A 17,331-nucleotide genomic window follows, 5' to 3' on the forward strand; every position below is an offset into this window, starting at 1 on the left:
GGGACCTTACTTTAAGTATCTCTTTGCATCCATTTGATTGCAATTCGCCACGATCTTACCATCCAATCCCAATATTGAGTACGACGTGCGGCACTCATGCACCTTCACTTTCCCGTCCATGAGAAGCTGGTGCCACTAAAGCGGGAAAGGGATCAACTCTGCATTGTGTGTATGGATAAGAGGGGGAAGGGGGCAACTGTGTATTTGGATACACTATTTGCAGGACTGGCAGCCGTTCAAATATGGCACCAGCACCTGCTCCTGCATCGCCAAAGCCACTCCTACCATGTGATTGGGGGAGCATCCGTTGTCATTATGTTAAGTGGGTTACATGTGGGATGGCGCCAGGTTCCGCGCCTGCCACCGCTCTTGGCAGTGGGACTACAAAATCCAGCCCTAAATCTAGTTGCTAGGTCTATAAAATGTTGAATGAAAATATTCTTGTCTTTGTCCCATACCTTTAAATACATGGAAACTACCTCGTTAAAGTCATGTGCCAATGGAAGGCTTGCAATAGAACGTGATGGTGTCATCCGATACACTTTACAGATTTCACACTTCTCACTAATCTCTTCTATTATCCTTATATACTCTTCATTAATCACACTTGCATCCTTTAGCAGGGTTTTTAATCTCTGACAAGAAGGGTGAGCAAATTATCTGTGTAACTTTAAGACAGTTTGTTTTTTTATCTCTGATTCTTAACACCTGATGCCATTAATACTGTTCTAACACTCTGACTGGAAACATCAGGTTTTGTTCAGGGTATACAATATGCCCTGACTGGGTAAACTGCAAATTCACTGACTTTCCAAAAACAATTACCTTATCATGCTCCATATCAAGTTTCATTTCTGCCTTTTTCATTAAAGGTTCACTCAACAGTAACGATATCTCACTGGAGACAACATCAGTGGCTTACTCCAGCTATTTTGTATGGAATTACTACTCTCTTCAGTGACTTCAATGTGTTGTCATCACCAAACCTAAAGCTGGTAGTACTTTTATACTCATTAGCCTTGCATCGATCCTCACTACTGAGTGAATCCAGATAACATTGTAATCAATCTGTTCCACATACTGTTGATGTACAAGCACTATCTAATACAGCACAACTGAATGAATCCGCAACTAACCCATTTGTTATGACCAGGTGAGAAAGGTGTCCAGGGGTCCCTTTCAGTCTTCACCTGGTCTTACCGTAACACGGTTTAATTTTAAACACACCGTATTTTTATCTCCTCCTTGATGAATCTTTGTTCACCACTTTCCAATTATGAGGCAAAGAAACCAGCACAAACAGGTTTTCTTCGGTTTAAAGACGAAAAGTTGAAATTCATTAAACTTGAACTTCAACTTTAATTGGGTTGACGCCTACGGATACAAGACGTACCCATGCTAGCATGCATATGCGATACACACATGCAAATAGAGACAGAAAAGAGCAGAAGGAAAATGAAGTAGAAAAATTTGAGGCAAAATCTGAAGAGTTTTTGTTATGGTTCTTCAAGCTCACAGTCGAGCCCTTGATTGTAGGTAGATCTTGCTTTTCGTTGGGGCCCAGTATTTTTCTTAAACCTTGTTCGCTGTAGGAGACTTTTCTGTCTTGGGGTTCATATGTCTTCAGTGGATTCAGAGGCTTGTGAGAAAGAGATGGGAGCAGACAGGAGAGATCTCAGTCCAGGAGCAAACAGTCTTTGAGTTCAAGCTCTCTGTGGCCAATTCAAAAAAAAGCCCTGGAACAGCCAGTTTGTCATGTGACCAGCTGGTCTAACCAGTCCTGGCCCCTGTGGATTTCATCACCCCAGCAGGCCCTGAAATGCGCTTCCCCTCTGTCCGGTGATCAAATCCATTGTTGGTTGAATGTGTCAGGGAATGGTCCTTTGTCCTTCTAATTACTGTCTGTTAATATGCAAATGTCTTTTCCAACCACAGCTGGTCTATTTAACAAGTCATTTCCTCGCTCCAGCAACTGTTAAAAATCAGTGTTCACGACAAAATTAATGTGCCTCATTCATGGCAGGTGGGGGCCTAGCATAACAACATCCATAACAGGACTAAAACTCCTTGTGACTAGCACAATTCTTCCAGATTCATCAGTATCTTCCTTTTCTGCCTCAGAATTCTCCACGTCATGTGGTATTTCGAGGACTCTACCCCTCCGCTTAGGGCAGTTCGTTGCATTATGATACTTCAAGTCACACCAGAAGCACCTATTAACTATTCCTTGGGTATTCCTGGGAGTTATTCACCTATGATTGCTGTTCCAATTCTGTCTTCCACTGTAATAGTCAGACCTGCTAAAGGTGCTTTCATACTCATTCCTCCTTCTTTAACTCTTGCATTGTACTTATGCCTGCTTCCAGTCTGGATGATTTCGAAGTCCAGTAAATACTATGTTCTCCATTCTTTGTGTCACTGCAGAATGTCCTGTTTGTTCTACGAAAGCTGCAAGAATTGGTAGTGAAGAGGATAGCTGTAGACTCCAGAATGATATCAATGATTTGGTTGAGTGGGTGGAAAAGTGGCAAATGGAATTCAATCCGGAGAAGTGTGAGGTAATGCATTTGGAGAGGGCAACAAAGCAAGGGAATACACAATAAACTGGAGGATATTGAGAGGGGTAGAGGATGACCTTGCAGTGCATGTCCATAGGTCCCTGAAGGTGGCAGCACAGGTAGATAGAGTGGTGAAGAAGGCATAGGGAATACTTTCCTTTATTGGCTGAAGTATAGAGTGCAAAAGCAAGGATGTAATGCTGGAACTGTATAAAACGCTGGTTAGGCCACAGCTGGAGTATTGTGTACAGTTCTAGTCACCACATTACAGGAAGGACATAATTGCTCTGGAGAGAGTGCAGAGGAGATTTACAAGAATGTTGCCAGGGCTTGAAAATTGGAGCTATAGGGAAAGATTGGATCAGCTAGGGTTGTTTTCCTTAGAACAGAGGAGGCTGAGAGGTGACTTCATTGAGGTGTACAAAATTATGAGGGGCCTAGATGGAGTAAACAGGAAGGACCTGTTTCCTGTAGTGGAGAGAGGGCACAGATTTAAAGTGATTGGTAGAGGAAAAACTTTTCACCCAGAGGGTGGTGGTTGTCTGGATTTCGCTGCCCAGATCGGTGGTGGAGGCAGAATCCCTCAATTCATTTAAAAGGTTCCTGGACCTGCACCTGAAGTGCTGTAACCTGCAAGGCTATGGACCAGGTGTTGGAAGGTGGGAATAGAATGGGTGGCTAGTTTTTTTCAGCTGGTGCAGACATGATGGGCTGAATAGTCTCTTTCTGTGCGGTAGCTGTTCTATGGTTCTTTGGTTTTGAGTTCAGAGAATGGAGGTAGAGGACCCAGTAGAGGCCAAGTCCCAACATGTAGCCTTTCCTCCTACCCCCTTCATTTTTTCTGTGCGGACTTTACTCTCTGTTGAGGCCTGCAGGGCTGAGGACTGTTTATCTTCGGGACTCTTCTGTCCCTTTAAAAAAACAGATGCCTTTTTCTGGCATTGCAGTAGTTGGGATTTTGCAGCCACCACTAGTGGGCTCCCTTTTGGCAGTGGGAATCCTGCTGGGAACTCACTAGTGCATATCCAGTGAACTCTAGACCTGGGGTTAAGGCAGAGTTGGAGAGATGGTTAAAAGTCCTTCCCGACCTCTACTCCACTCCAATGAGGAGTCCCCTGTGCTGTGTTTGAGGGTGTCAGGTGAGGCAGTGTCGTTATCAGCTGTGATGCCATCCACCATAGGTTAGCCAGTCAGCACCCAAGGGGCTAAATTCACAAATGAAAAATACCTCCATCTGGATGTGGTACCGACTGGCTAATCCCCTCTGTGGAAACTTACTCCAGTTTACTCTGCAAAGGAAGGATAAAAAGGGGTGAGAGTCAGAAAAGAAACATAAAGTATCTCTGCACTGTACAATGTCACCATCAATGCCAGAACATCAGGTTGCCACTTATTTGTTACTTTGTAAATTTCGGGTATCCCCTTGACCAAACAATTAAAAAGAACTTTTTGAAAAATTCGCAAGAATTTATTTTTAAACCAGCAGTGCCACTGAGGCCCAGCTTTTAAACGTCAAATCCAAAATTAATTACTTGATTGCCTTGTCAATTGAAGTACCCCATCCATTCAACAAATTTAAATTTAAAAATGCTAAGCAGATTAATTTTCATATGACTTTGTGTTTTCACTTAAAAATTAAACTCACAAAGATCTATTCAGCTTTCGTGAAAATGGTGTGACGCTCACCTAAAGTGCAGCCATTGACACTACAAGAATTCACCCTGAAAAGTTGTTCAAAATGGATTTTTCTTGGAAAGCAGTGGACAATGCATTTCAAAATGGCTACCAAAGCTCAAAAGACCTGGTTTGTGTATTCAAACTGTCTGCTGTCTGGCAAGGACAAAAGGATACATTCAAAGTTAAGAGGTATCAATTGCACCCAGCCTAAATCCGTCAAGAGATATTTTTGAATTGAATCGGTTCTGAAAAAAATAAGGTGTGAAGTAGCCACATCCTGGGCCACTGTTGGTCATCCCAGGGAAGATCTATGTCTCCCAACAGAGGCAAAGGTGTGAAACCATTTTGACCCTCTCTGGAGAAAAGAGGGAGACCCAGGAAGAAGCATCACAAAAGCTTGTCCAGCTGAGAGAACAAGCCAAGAAGGAAGGTACCTTTCTGTGATTTCTACATTTTCAGCTTGTGCAGCAATGAATTGGAAGTGATCCCCTCTCTTCAAACTGAACTTTCAATTAACAGAGAAATCTACACACACATCAGGCCTGCAACCAAAGAGAACTTGACCTCCGAGAGAATTCAACAGGTTTACTGTGAACCCTGAAACCGCACCTCACTTAAAATCACTCACCCCTTTTCCCCTCTATCTGTCATGTGTGTGTGTGCGTGTGTGCGTGTGCGTGTGCATGAGTGGATGTAGATGCAGCAATTTCAGGATAAGGTATATTGCTCAATAAATAATTAATCTCCTGTTTTAAACATACAAGGAAACCCCTCGCTGTCTGTTTATTTGACAAATAAAACACAAAGGGGTTGAACAGTGGGAACCACCTGCACCCTTCGCCACATGGCTGTAACAATGATGGTATTTATGTATAAATACGCTTCACTTCACAAGGGAATGCAACCCTTTTTTTTTCCTTATCTGGGACTCGGTCAGTCATAGTTGTCCTATCAACAAGTGGATAATGACCTGCTCTCTGGTTTTCATGAGGGCAGGAACAATGGCTCCTGCATCATTTAAATCGCAGTGATGGGCAGCACCGATTGCAGTCACAGGTCCAGCTCTGCACCCACCTCGCAGAAGCCCTGGAAATCCTAGAACAATGTAAAGCAGGTAGAGCTCCACATAATGGATCGCTGTCCCCTTTTTCCTGACCTTTATGTCCAGGAAATGCATATTCCCTGAGGAAGAAGGTCTGGAAAAATAAACTCCATGCATTTAAAAATAAAAAAATCTTTTGCTTCACCTCTTTTTTCACTTTTCACGATCTTAAGTTTTATCTTGTATTTCTTTCTTCTCAGGTAATTAGTTTAACTCTTATTGTATATTCTCAACTTATTTTGTATTAAGGCAATGTACTTTTCTTCTCTACGTTTCATGACCATACCATTCTGGACATAGAAAAGATGAGTACTAGGCTAAAAATCAATTTCATAGGGCATTTTTCCAACCAAATAAGAGAAGAACCTTAAACAAAATTAAAATCCTGAAAAACTGTAGATGCTGGAAATGAGAAACAAGAACAGAAACTGTTGGAAATAATCAGGTTAGGCAGCACCTGTAGCAAGCTTGACATTTCAAGTTTGGAACCTTCATCAGCACACACCAATCTACGTGAAGTATAAGGCTGGGAGGGGATTTTAGCCTAAAAAAAAGGGCGGGTTTGGGTCAAATGGAGGGGACTTAAATTGTGAGAAATCTGCTTCCCGACCTGAACCTGCCTCCAACCCACCCATTTCTGGCTTAAACTGAGGCCAGAAAGTGGGCAGGCGACCAATCCACTCGAAGGAGGTGCATTGGTCCTTCAAGTATGATAGCGAGGCTTTTGAGGTCTGCATCAACCATCTCCCTGCCTGACTGCAGGCCAAGACCGTCAATCAGGCTGGCTTCGGACGGGGAGCCGATTGGTGACATCACTTGCGCTCTGGAGTTAAAACTTCACAGCATGTGGGTGAATCCGAATTGTGGGTTCCCCATGACATCCTGACCAAATTTCTCCCTACGGTTCAGGTCTGTAAAAAGTCCCCCCATAAAATTTAACCTGGTCAGAGCAAAAAACAGGCCAGTGTCAAGTCTGGTTGAGTTATCTCGATCATGGAGTAAGTGGTGGCAAAATGATTGGGTGCCCGAAAGGATAGTAATTCCAATGAGTATGCAAAGATCTCCATTTCATTGAAAAGTCACTTTCTGAAACAGGGTACATTTAGATCACAAAATTAGCAAGTGCCATCCTTGTCCAAATTATGGACCTGAAAGTAACAATCAATTTAAAACAACAGCATTTTTCCATCACTTACTGCTTTGTCTAAAAATTTTTTGCAAGGCTTTGGCAACAAATGGCCAGATTTGCAATTTTTTTCAGTGTGATGTTAACAAATCTTAGGGTATTTATTTCAGCAATTCGACAACAGTATCCATTGATGATGGCAAAGCTAATGTAGATGGAGTTCAATGTGAGGAAGTGTGAGCTCATACACTTCAGTTTTGAGCACCAAACCTCAGGAAAGATTAATTGGTCTTGGAGGGTTACAGCACAGTTTCACCAGAATGAAGACAGGGCTTAAAGAATTAATTGAGGACAAGTTACGTGAACTGCTTTTATGAGTTTAGAAGATCAAAGGCAGTCTAATTGAGGTATTTAAAATGATTAAGGGATTTACTAACAACAACAACTTACATTTATATGGCACCTTTAACGAACTAAGCCATCCCAAGGTGCTTCACAGCTTTGTTATCAAACAAAATTTGACACCAAGACACAAAAGGAGATATTAGGTCAGGTGACCAAAAGCTTGGTCAAAGAGGTAGGTTTTAAGGAGTGCCTTAAATGAGAAGAGAGAGGTAGAGAGGCAGAGTGGTCTTGAGAAGGAATTCTGGAACTTGGACCTAGATAGCTGAAGGCTTGTCAGCCAATGATGTAACAAAGAAAATTGGGAATGCTCAAGGGGCTAGAACTGGAGCAATGCAGATATCTTGAAGGGTTGTAGGGCTAGAGGAGATTACAGAGACAGAGAGCTGCAAGGCCATGGAAGGATTTGAAATGAGGATGAAAATTTTAAAATCAAGTTGTTGCTTAACTGGGTGCCAGTGTAGCCCCTAGCAAGTGCAGGGTGTAGGGGGGAATGAAATTTGGTACAACTGAGGATATGGGGCAGCAGAGTTTTGCATGAGCTCAAGTTTATGGAGGGCAAAAGATGGGAGGTCTGCCAGCATAGCACTGGCATAGTTAAGTCTAGAGGTAGCAAAGCCATGGGTGAGGAGGGTTTCAGCAGCAGATGAGCTCAAGGAATGGCAGAGTCAGCTGGCATTATAGAGGAGGAAGTAGGGGTTCTTTGTGATGGAGAGGATATTGGTTCAGCGGCCCATCTCGAGGTTAAATAGGACACCAAGATTGTGAACACCCTCTGACAGTTGCTATGAAGAGGGGTGGAATCAGTGGCTAGGGAATAGAGTTTGTGGCGGAGATGGAAGATAATGACATTGGTCTTCCCAATGTTTAATTGGAGGAAATTTCTGCTCATCCAACCTCGATGTCGGACAGCTGCACGACAAATCAGCGATAGGGTTGAAAGAGGTAGCGGTGAGGTAGAGCTGTGTGTCTTGTTGGCCTACATGTGGAAGCTGATATGTTTTTGGATGATGTCCTTGAGGAGCAGCATGTAGATGAGAAATAGCAGGGGGCCAGATAGACCCTGTCCTCACCTGATGATCACATCCACAGGGGTGTCTATCAGGAATTAGACAGACTCAGGCAATCATACTCTATTGGGGTGGGATTGACAGAGGGCAAGGAAACATCAGTGAGCCAAACTTTCCTACCTTCCCAGTTGAAGAGGGAGATGCAGCTGTGAGTGGAAGAATGTCAGCACCCTCTCCTCCTCCTCAGCCCTCCATCCGTCAGGACTAGACATAAGACTCCAGTTTCTCCTGGTTGAGGGCCTAGTGCTTGCGTTTTGAAGCTGCTGGATTGCTGTATGAAAGGCTGCCTTGAATAATTAAATTTTTTAGGTTTTCAAACTCTGTATACATTTTTCATGATCCTACATCTGCAGCCTCTGTTTCCTTTGGTACAATTTTAATGGTAATCACATGGAAGTAGGATGAAAGCTTGTCTAACTATGCAAGTGGTACGGCATTTATCCAGAATGTTGAAGTATTAATTTCTCACTGCCGTGACTACCTGACTGTTTGGTGAAAAGGGCATTACTGGGTTGGTGCAGTTTGCTCCATTTGAATTATGTCTCCTACTGGCAAATTGTAGAGTAGTGTTGGCTGTGAAGAAGTCTGCAGCCCACTCTGTACTAAAAGAAGAAAAACAACTCAATGTGAAAAAGGACTGATAACACCCAAAACCAAGGCATTCCAGTGGAACTGCGTGTTGGTGTGACTCCCCACGAGATGTATTCCTGGTCTCACCAAGGGTGAAAGGACACAGAGACTCTCTTGAATGGTGGGAAAAAGTAAGAGAGTGAAGCAACCCAAAACAGTCTTTCACACCTCTCTGTATATGGAAATAGAGCATCATTGGAGCTGGCCCATGAGTGTGTCACCTGACAGGTCTCTTTTCAGAAGAATGTTTTGTGGTATAGAAGGATTAAAGCAGGGTGAAATCATTTCAAAAGTGAAAGCTAAAGCTTTTGTTAAAAAAAGAGCAATGTATTATTGTGCATGTAATGTATATATGTTTGCATGTGTGGGTATTTAAATAAATATATTTATATGTATAAAATGGATTTATGCATATATGATGCCCTGAAATTAATGAAGGGTCTGAAATAACCAAGGAAACCAATGTTAGTGTTATTTTTAGACTGTGTTTCCCTGCTCAGATGAATGACGCTGTATATTGCAATTAGCAAAGCAATCTGTTAGTCAAGGATATATTACCAACAAGGACAAATTACACTGAAATAGTGCCTGATATGTGCATGTCTCTCATCCATCAGCTCTTAATAGATTCTCACAACTCAGTCTACTCAATCCAATTTCTTAATGACATATCTGGCTTTGAGGTACTCGCAGTGTTGTTAGAATCAGAAAGCTGGTTTGATTATCTTGACTGTATATTTAATCAATCTGACATCTTGGCATGGAGGAAATTTTAAGGTAATTACTCAAATTTAGCCCAAAGTTGGGAAACTGCATAAATTTGTTTATGCCCGTGGTTACTTAATGATTTTTTTCTTCTTCCTTCTCCCGTCTCCTTTTTTTGCCTTAAAGGTGCAGGGAGTTAAAGGGGTTTTCTTGGCTAATAAAAAAGTGAATGGTAAAGTGAAGACCTACATCACCTACAACAAGGGCCGTGATTGGCAATTATTGACTCCACCTGCCACCGACATGAATGGCAAACCAACGAACTGTCAGTTGGTAAGTGTTTCGCTAGGAAGGCTGTGCTGTGTTTTGAGATTCCTATTTTTAAATGTGAGACATGGGGTGTTTAGGGAAGGAAACATGACAGGCCCAGTCCCACACCATGGGCTGGATTTTATAGAGGTCTCGATGTCGGGATCTGTAGCACGGTGTGCGGGGGCATGATGATTGCGCTGGATGAGGCCCGCCACAGACCTCGACGCTGGCAGGGCCTGTCCTGATCCTGCCGGCAGCGGTGAGGCCTCGTGGCGGCCCCCCACCAGTTGGCGACAGGGACCATAATTTAAATATTCAAATTCATTAACTTATCTGAGTTAATGACATTCCCATCACCACCTGAAGTGCTGCTGCAATTTTCATCCCGGCGAATCTCCGTCCGGGGAAACGAGGCACAACAATTGTGGGGAGGGGGGAGGAGGTAAGTTTCTCAGTGCAGGAGTGGGGGAGCAGGGTCAAAGTATTCCGATTGGTGGAGGGGATGGTGGGAAGGGGCAAAGTTAAAAGTTTGTGAATTTTGGGGGAGGGAATGTCAGGTACATGAGCTAAGTATTTTGAGGGGGGAGAGGGCAAGGAATGAGTGTATTGTTAATGGGTGGTGGGAGAGGGGCTGGAAACATGCATGTAATTTTTACAATTGGTTTTATTACACTTTTCCTTTAAACATTTAAATGTAAGGTAGGAAACCCTTTAAAAATGGCGCTGGCTCACCCACCCACTCCATGTCAACGGGGGGGTGGGGGTGGTCCTCCCCGGCCATGTAAATGAGCTGCAGCGTATAATATCAGGGCAGCTCCGCGGAGTAAAACACACGCGTGCAGGCCGCCATATTTTACGGCATAACTGACGGCGGCCACATAAAATTCAGCCCCATGTGGTGGACTCTTAACTGCACTCTAAAATAGCCTATCAAGCAACTCAGCTACAATAAACCATTCTGCAGTGATTCAAGAAGAGGACCTAGCTAGGGATGGGCAAGAAATGCTGGCCTTGCACAGAACACCCACATCCTGAGAATGAATAATAAAAAAAGTTATTTTTAGAATTAGGCCACGATATGATGTAATTTTTAATCATTTGGATTCCATTTTAATTTTTCCAGTTGTACTCATTATTATCATCAAATGATTACTGGCATTTACTATTTGTGGATAGAAAATTAAAGCTTGTTGTTTGTGCAGAAGGAGAATTAAGTAAATTGATTAGATTTTTAAAATATATGCATTTTAACCCTTTAGCTTCTGATTCTATTTTTGCCATTTCTGTATCATGGGTAAATTTGTAAAATTTTATTCCAAAATATTTTAAGTGTGTTACAAGAGAGCAGAATCAAGATAATGGCTAAATTCATGTTATACAATCACAAATTATGCTCTCTTCAGTTTCTCGTCAGCATGCTGCTTATGTAAGGAGTAACTGGAGTTTAAGATTCCACTGGCATGTCAACATGTTGAGGGGAAATAATTTATATTCTCTATCGGTTTAATATCCACGAGTATGTCAGTATTGCTTATATAATTTTAAAAGTCCTGTACAGAGTTGATCAAGGGTTTGACCATAACAATTATAGCACTCAGCTTCACATATTGTCAAAACTATTCTACATCATCCAAATCCTTCATATATCCATGCCTTGTCATTCCTCTATATCGGAATAAAACTGAAAATACCTATTGAACAATGGAGTTTTTGTGCTCAGGCTTATATACTTGAAACCCTTGACTGGATTTTCATTATGGAGGTGGGAAACAGGAACCGGGTCTGGTTTTGGGTCAGAAACCTGCCTCCTGTGGGAAGCTGATTCAAATTGCAATCTTCGAATGTGTAAGCTCTTAATTGGTGTGGAGACAGGTTTCCTGTCCACAGAGCCATTGGGATTGAAAATGGCAGTGAGTCAGATCAAGTGTGGGGCTCATGTAGACTTCCAGGGCAGCCATCACTGAGGCTGCTGGTTGTCCTGAGGGAGAGATCTGCCTTCCACCGCACCAGAGGGAGGCGAGATGTTACAGGGGAGCTGGAGGCCTGGTACCTGGGGCAGGGCAGGCCCTTGCTTCAGTGATGCTCAGCTGGATCTAATGCTGAAGGCCATGAGGGAGAGGAGGGAAGTCCTCTTCCCAGAGGGTGGCAGGAGGAGACCACCTCGTCGTGCAGCAGGGGCAATGCCATTTTCAGCGTTATCCCCCTCTTCCTCTTCTCTTACCTCCTGCTCCTTCCCCGATAAGCTGTCTCTTTCCAGTACCTCTCAGTCCTCAAGGTTGACACGTCTCTTGAGGGCCATGTTGTAGAGAGTGGAGCAGTTCACCACAATGGCCGAAACCTTTGCAGGAGGGTATTGCAGGATGCCACCCAGCCAGTCCAGGCACTGGAATCATAGCCTCAGAAACCTGATAGCCTGCTCAATGGACTGGCAGAGGATGAAGGAGTCATGGAAGCAGCCAGGAAAGCAAGCGCACGCATGGAGGAAGCTCTTGTAATGGTCGTGGACCAGTTGGACGTTGAGGCAACAGAAGTGTCTTGATGTGTCTCGCTGACCAGTCGCTGGGTGCCTTGACAGCTACATGGGCACAAGCGATGATGCCCTGCACCTAGGGGAATCCAGTGATGGAGGTTGAGCCCAATGCCCTCTATGCCTGTGCAGACCCATCTGTGTCAAAGTGGGTGTAGTCCCCTGCCCTCCTGAAAATGGCATTTGTGACTGGCCTGATGAGTTGCCAACTGCGAAATACCAGCTAGGTCCACAGCTAATCCCTAGAATGACCCAGTTGCATGGAAGTTTAGGATGACAGAGACCTCGATGGCTGCAGGTAGGGAACTGCCATGAGAGTCATGAGGGCTCAGGTCATTATAGATCAGAGCACAAAGGGACAAGACCATCTGCCTAGATCAGGCGCAGGCCTCTACGGCACTGGCACTCTGTCATTTTTAGGAGCAGTCTTTTGTCTTGGGTAGCGCCTTCCTCCCCTTGCAGCCCCCCACTGAGCTCCTCTGGCCTCCAGCTGTCCAGGTGGTTGCATCTGCTGCAGCTCATCCTGGCTGCTCTGTCCAGTGTCAGAGTAGCCTGTTCCCATCTGACCGCCCTCAGCTGGGCTTTATATGTTCTTCGGGCTTTCCCTGCCAACCCCAGCTGTCACAGTGGTGCCAGTGGCCTCATGTCCCTCTCTGGTTTCCTGCCACTCTGCACTGAGAAATTCATCCCTTCCAGCTGCAACAATAGCGACACTAAGTCACAGCTGAAGCAACTAAGTTTCATTTGCTGCCTCTGCTTTAATTTGATCAGCCCTGTTCATGGCCCTCGACACTGTTCACATCTTCACAACCCTGTTGTGTCCCACCACCCCCCCATGGTGCATTCCACGTTCCCAGCCTTTAAAAATTGTTCACTGACACTGGCAAGCCTGTTAATGAGCTCAACAGGCAATTAATTGGACACATACACCCAACCCATTCCCTCGCTGCTGGCGGCACTTTGAAAGTAGCATTGCATTCCGGAAGCAGTGGGTCCCAGTGCCGATCTCCAAGAACACAATATTCAAATGGCCAGTTCCGAAGAAGGGTCACTGACCCGAAACGTTAACTCTGCTTCTCTTTCCACAGATGCTGCCAGACCTGCTGAGTGATTCCAGCATTTCTTGTTTTTGTTTCAGATTTCCAGCATCCGCAGTATTTTGCTTTTATTCAAATGGCACTTTCTGCCATTCCTGCACTCATGCTTTGAAAATCCGGCTCCCTCTCTCTCTAGTTCCTTTTGTATCTCTCCTCATGCCTTCACTTGTCTATGAGACCCACCTCCTAATTCCATGAACTCATTCCAACTAAGCAGTTGATCAGCCAACTTGGCCCCCATGCTTGCTGATATTGTAATGCTTTCCTTTCTGCAGGTACTGTCTCCCTCCCTATCAATCTTCCTCAAAAAGCCCATGCTTGACCATAATATTCAACAATATTCCAGGGTACTTGGTGTTTCGAAAAGACAGACAAAATGGGAAGGAAGGGGGATAAAGGAGGAGAATAAAAGATGACATAAGCTCAGTAGTGAAGAAGGATCTTGACTCAGAAGAGCAGGATGCAGAATCAGTATGGGTGGAGGTGAAAAATAACAAGAGTCAGAAAATGCCGTTGGGAGTAGTTTATAAATCTCCTAACAATAGCTATACTGTTGGACAGAGTATTAATCAAGAAATAAGAAGAACTTGTAACAAAGGCAATTCAATAATAATGGGGACCTTCAATCTTCATATACACTGGACAAATCAAATCTGCAAAAATAGTTTGGAGGGTGAGTTCATGGAATGCATTCGAGACAGTTTCCTAGAACAATACATTGTGGAACAAACCAGGGAAGAGGTTATTTTAGATCTTGTTATGTGTAATGAGACAGCATTAATTAGTAATCTCATCGTAAGGACTCCTCTGAAAAAGAGTAATCATAATATGATAGAATTTCACATTGAGTTTGAGAGTGGCATACGTAAGTCTGAAACTAGTGGTTTTCCCACGCATCTGCAGCCCTTGTCCTTCTTGAAGGAAGAGGTCACGGGTTAGGAAAGTGCTGTCGAAGGAGGCATGGTGAGTTGCTGCAGTGCATCTCATAGATGGTACACACTGCTGCCACTGTGCATCACTGGTGGAAGGAGTGAATGTTTAAGGTGGTGGATGGGGTGCCGATCAAGCAGGCTGCTTTGTACTGGATGGTGTTGAGCTTCCTGAGTGTTGTTGGCGCTGCAACCATCCAGGCAAGTGGAGAATATTCCATCACACTCCTGACTTGTGTCTTTTAGATGGTGGACAGGCTTTGGGGAGTCAGGAGCTGAGTTACTCGGTGCAGAATTCCCAGCCTCTGACCTGCTCTTTTAACCACAGTATTTATGTGGCTGGTCCAGTTCAGTTTCTGATCAATGGTAAAACCCAGGATGTTGATGGTGGGGGATTCAGCGATCATAATGCAGTTGAATGTCAAGGGGAGATGGTTAAATTCTCTAGTTGGAGATGATCATTGCCTGGCACTTGTGAGGCGCAAATGTTACTTGCCACTTATCAGCCCAAGTCCAGATCATGTTGCATAGGGTCGCGGACTGCTTCAGTATCTGAGGAGTTGTGAATGGTACTGAGCATTGTGCAATCATCAGCGATCATCTCCATTTCTGACCTTATGATGGAGAGAAGGTCATTGATGAAGCAGCTGAAGATGGTTGGGCCTAGGACACTACCCTGAGGAACTCTTGAAGCAATGTCCTGTCGGTGAGATAATTGGCCTCCAACAACCAGAACCATCTTCCTTTGTGCTAGGTATGACTCCAACCAGTGGAGAGCTTTCCCCCGATTCCTATTGACTTCAGTTCTGCAATGGTTCCTTGATGCCACACTCGGTCAGATGCCTTGGTGTCGAGGGCAATCACTCTCGCCTCAACTCTTGAATTCAGCTGTTTTTTTCCATATTTGGACCAAGGCTGTAATGAGATAGGGAGCCTCGTGGCTCTGGCAGAATCCAAACTGAGCATCGCTGAGCAGGTTATTGATTTGTAAGTGTCCCTCGAGAGCACAGCTGACAACATCTTCCATCACTTTGCAGATAATCGAGCGTAGAGAGATGGGGCAGTAATTGGACAGATTGGATTTGTCCTGCTTTTTGTCTGTCTTCACTGTAGAAGATACAAAAAACATGCCAGAAATAGTGGGGAACCAAGGGTTTAATGAAAGTGAAGAGCATAAAGCAATTAATATTAGTAAAGAAAGCATACTGGAGAAATTAGTGGGATTGAAATCTGAAAAGTCCCTAGGACTTAATGGCCTACATTCCAGGGTTCTTAAAGAGGTGGCTGCAGAGATACTGGATGCACCGATTGTGATCTTCCAAAATTCTGTAGATTCTGGAATGGTCCCAGCAGATGTAAGATAGCAAGTGCAACACCTTTATTCAAGAAAGGAGTGACAGAGTAAACAGGGAGCCACAGGCCAGTTAGCCTGACATCAGTTGTTGGAAAAATGCTGGAATTCGTTATTAAGGAAGTGGTAACAAGCGCACTTAGAAAATCAAAATGTGACTCGACAGAGGCAGTATGGCTATATGAAAGGGAAATTGTGTTTGACAAATTTAGTTTTTGAGGATATAACGAGCAGGATAGATTTGGGGTACCAGTGGATGCAGTATGATTTGATTTACAAAAGGCATATGATACGGGGCCACACGTAAGGTTGTTGCATAAGATAAGGGCTTATGGGGTCAGGGGTAATATATTAGCATGGCTAGAGGGTTGGTTAAAGGACAGAAACCAGAGAGTAGATTGCCAGACTGTAATTAATAGGGTGGAGCAAAGATCAGTGCTGGGGCCTCAGCTATTTGCAATTTATATTAATGAAGGTTCCGAGTGCAACGTATCCGAGTTTTCTGATGATTTAAAACTATGTTGGAATTCGTCTGCAAAGGGAACTAGATAAGTGAAGTGAATGGTCAAGGTGGTGGCAGATGGAGTATAAAGTAGGGAAGTGTGAAGTTATTATTCACCTTGGTCGGAAGAGTGGAAAAACTGACTTTTTTAAATAGTGGTGAACTATTAAATGTTGGTGTTCAGAGGGATTTCGATGTCCTTGTACAAGAAACACAAAGTTAACATGGAGATACAGCAAGCAATTAGAAAGGCAGATGGTCCAATGGCCTTTATTGCAAAGGAGTTGGGGTACAAGAGGAAGGAAGTCTTGCTGCAATTGTACAGCGCTTTGGTGAGACCACACCTGGAGTACTGTGTGCAGGTTTGGTCTCCATACCTAGGGCAGGATATACTTGCCTTAGAGGCAGTGCAACAAAAGTTCAATAGGTTGGTTCCTAGGATGAGAGGGTTGTTCTATGACAAGAAATTGAGTAGAATGAGCCACTACACTCTGGAGTTTAGAAGAATGAGTGGTGATCTCAGTGAAACAGATAAGATTCTGAGAGGGCTCGACAGGATAGATACTGAGAGGCTGTTTCCCCCGGCTGGAGACCCTAGAACGAAAAGGTATGGGGCTGAATTTTATGCCGCCCCAGCGGGTCGGATGGTGGCGCAGGGGCAGATGAGGGCGGCGTAAAATTGAACGGGAGGCTGCGGGAGGCCTTCCCGCCCCGCTTCCGCCTCCTGCCAACTTTGTGGTGGACGGCGGGGGGGGTGCTGGCCCCCTGCCCGCCCGCCCGCCCCAGGCGAATCGAGGCGTTAAGTGTCCACTTAAGGGCTTTCTCCCGCCTCCACGGGTATCTTACCCATGGCAAGCGGGTGTGCTGGGGACGTGAAAGGCCATTGAACGATAGCTGCCGGCCATTCCGCGCACCGAGGGGTGCCATGGTAGTCAGGCACAGGGTACCCGATTGAAGGCCGCCCCCGCCTCCTAATCCACCCCGGAACCCAGATGCCCCCTTCTCCCCCCCCCCCCCCCCCCCCCCCCACCAAACAACTAACTTTGCCTCGCCGCCATGGCTGACCACTGCCCGGCGAGGCAAGCAAAACTTATCCAAGGTCATGATTCCTTGGCATCAGCTGGGCTGCAGTCCCAGCAGTGGCCACTGCTCCCAGTGGCGCTGCTGGGACTAAGAGCTACCGACCCGCTGATTGGTCGGCAGCTCACCAAGGCAGCACCTCCTCCCTCAAGCAGGTGGAAGTCCCGCCTCGGGACAATTAAAGCCCGGGGATCCGTAATATGCGGATCGAATCCCCGGGCTAGGCAGAAGCGGGTTCCCCACCGACTTTTACGTCAGTGGCG

At 44.8% G+C, this 17,331-nt stretch overlaps 1 protein-coding gene across 2 annotated transcripts in view; it reads left to right on the forward strand.

The window, feature by feature from the left end:
* The window catches only part of sorcs2 (sortilin-related VPS10 domain containing receptor 2), an 810,245-nt gene that overhangs the window by 634,001 nt on the left and 158,913 nt on the right, over positions 1 to 17,331 (forward strand). For both annotated transcript variants that reach the window (XM_068040075.1, XM_068040081.1), the window contains exon 10: positions 9,457 to 9,603. In XM_068040075.1, the coding sequence (XP_067896176.1) occupies positions 9,457 to 9,603 (147 nt within the window). The remainder of the gene's footprint in view (positions 1 to 9,456; positions 9,604 to 17,331) is intronic.

The sequence above is a fragment of the Heterodontus francisci genome, chromosome 1 (assembly GCF_036365525.1).
Source record: "Heterodontus francisci isolate sHetFra1 chromosome 1, sHetFra1.hap1, whole genome shotgun sequence".
In the NCBI taxonomy this organism is placed as follows: domain Eukaryota; kingdom Metazoa; phylum Chordata; class Chondrichthyes; order Heterodontiformes; family Heterodontidae; genus Heterodontus; species Heterodontus francisci.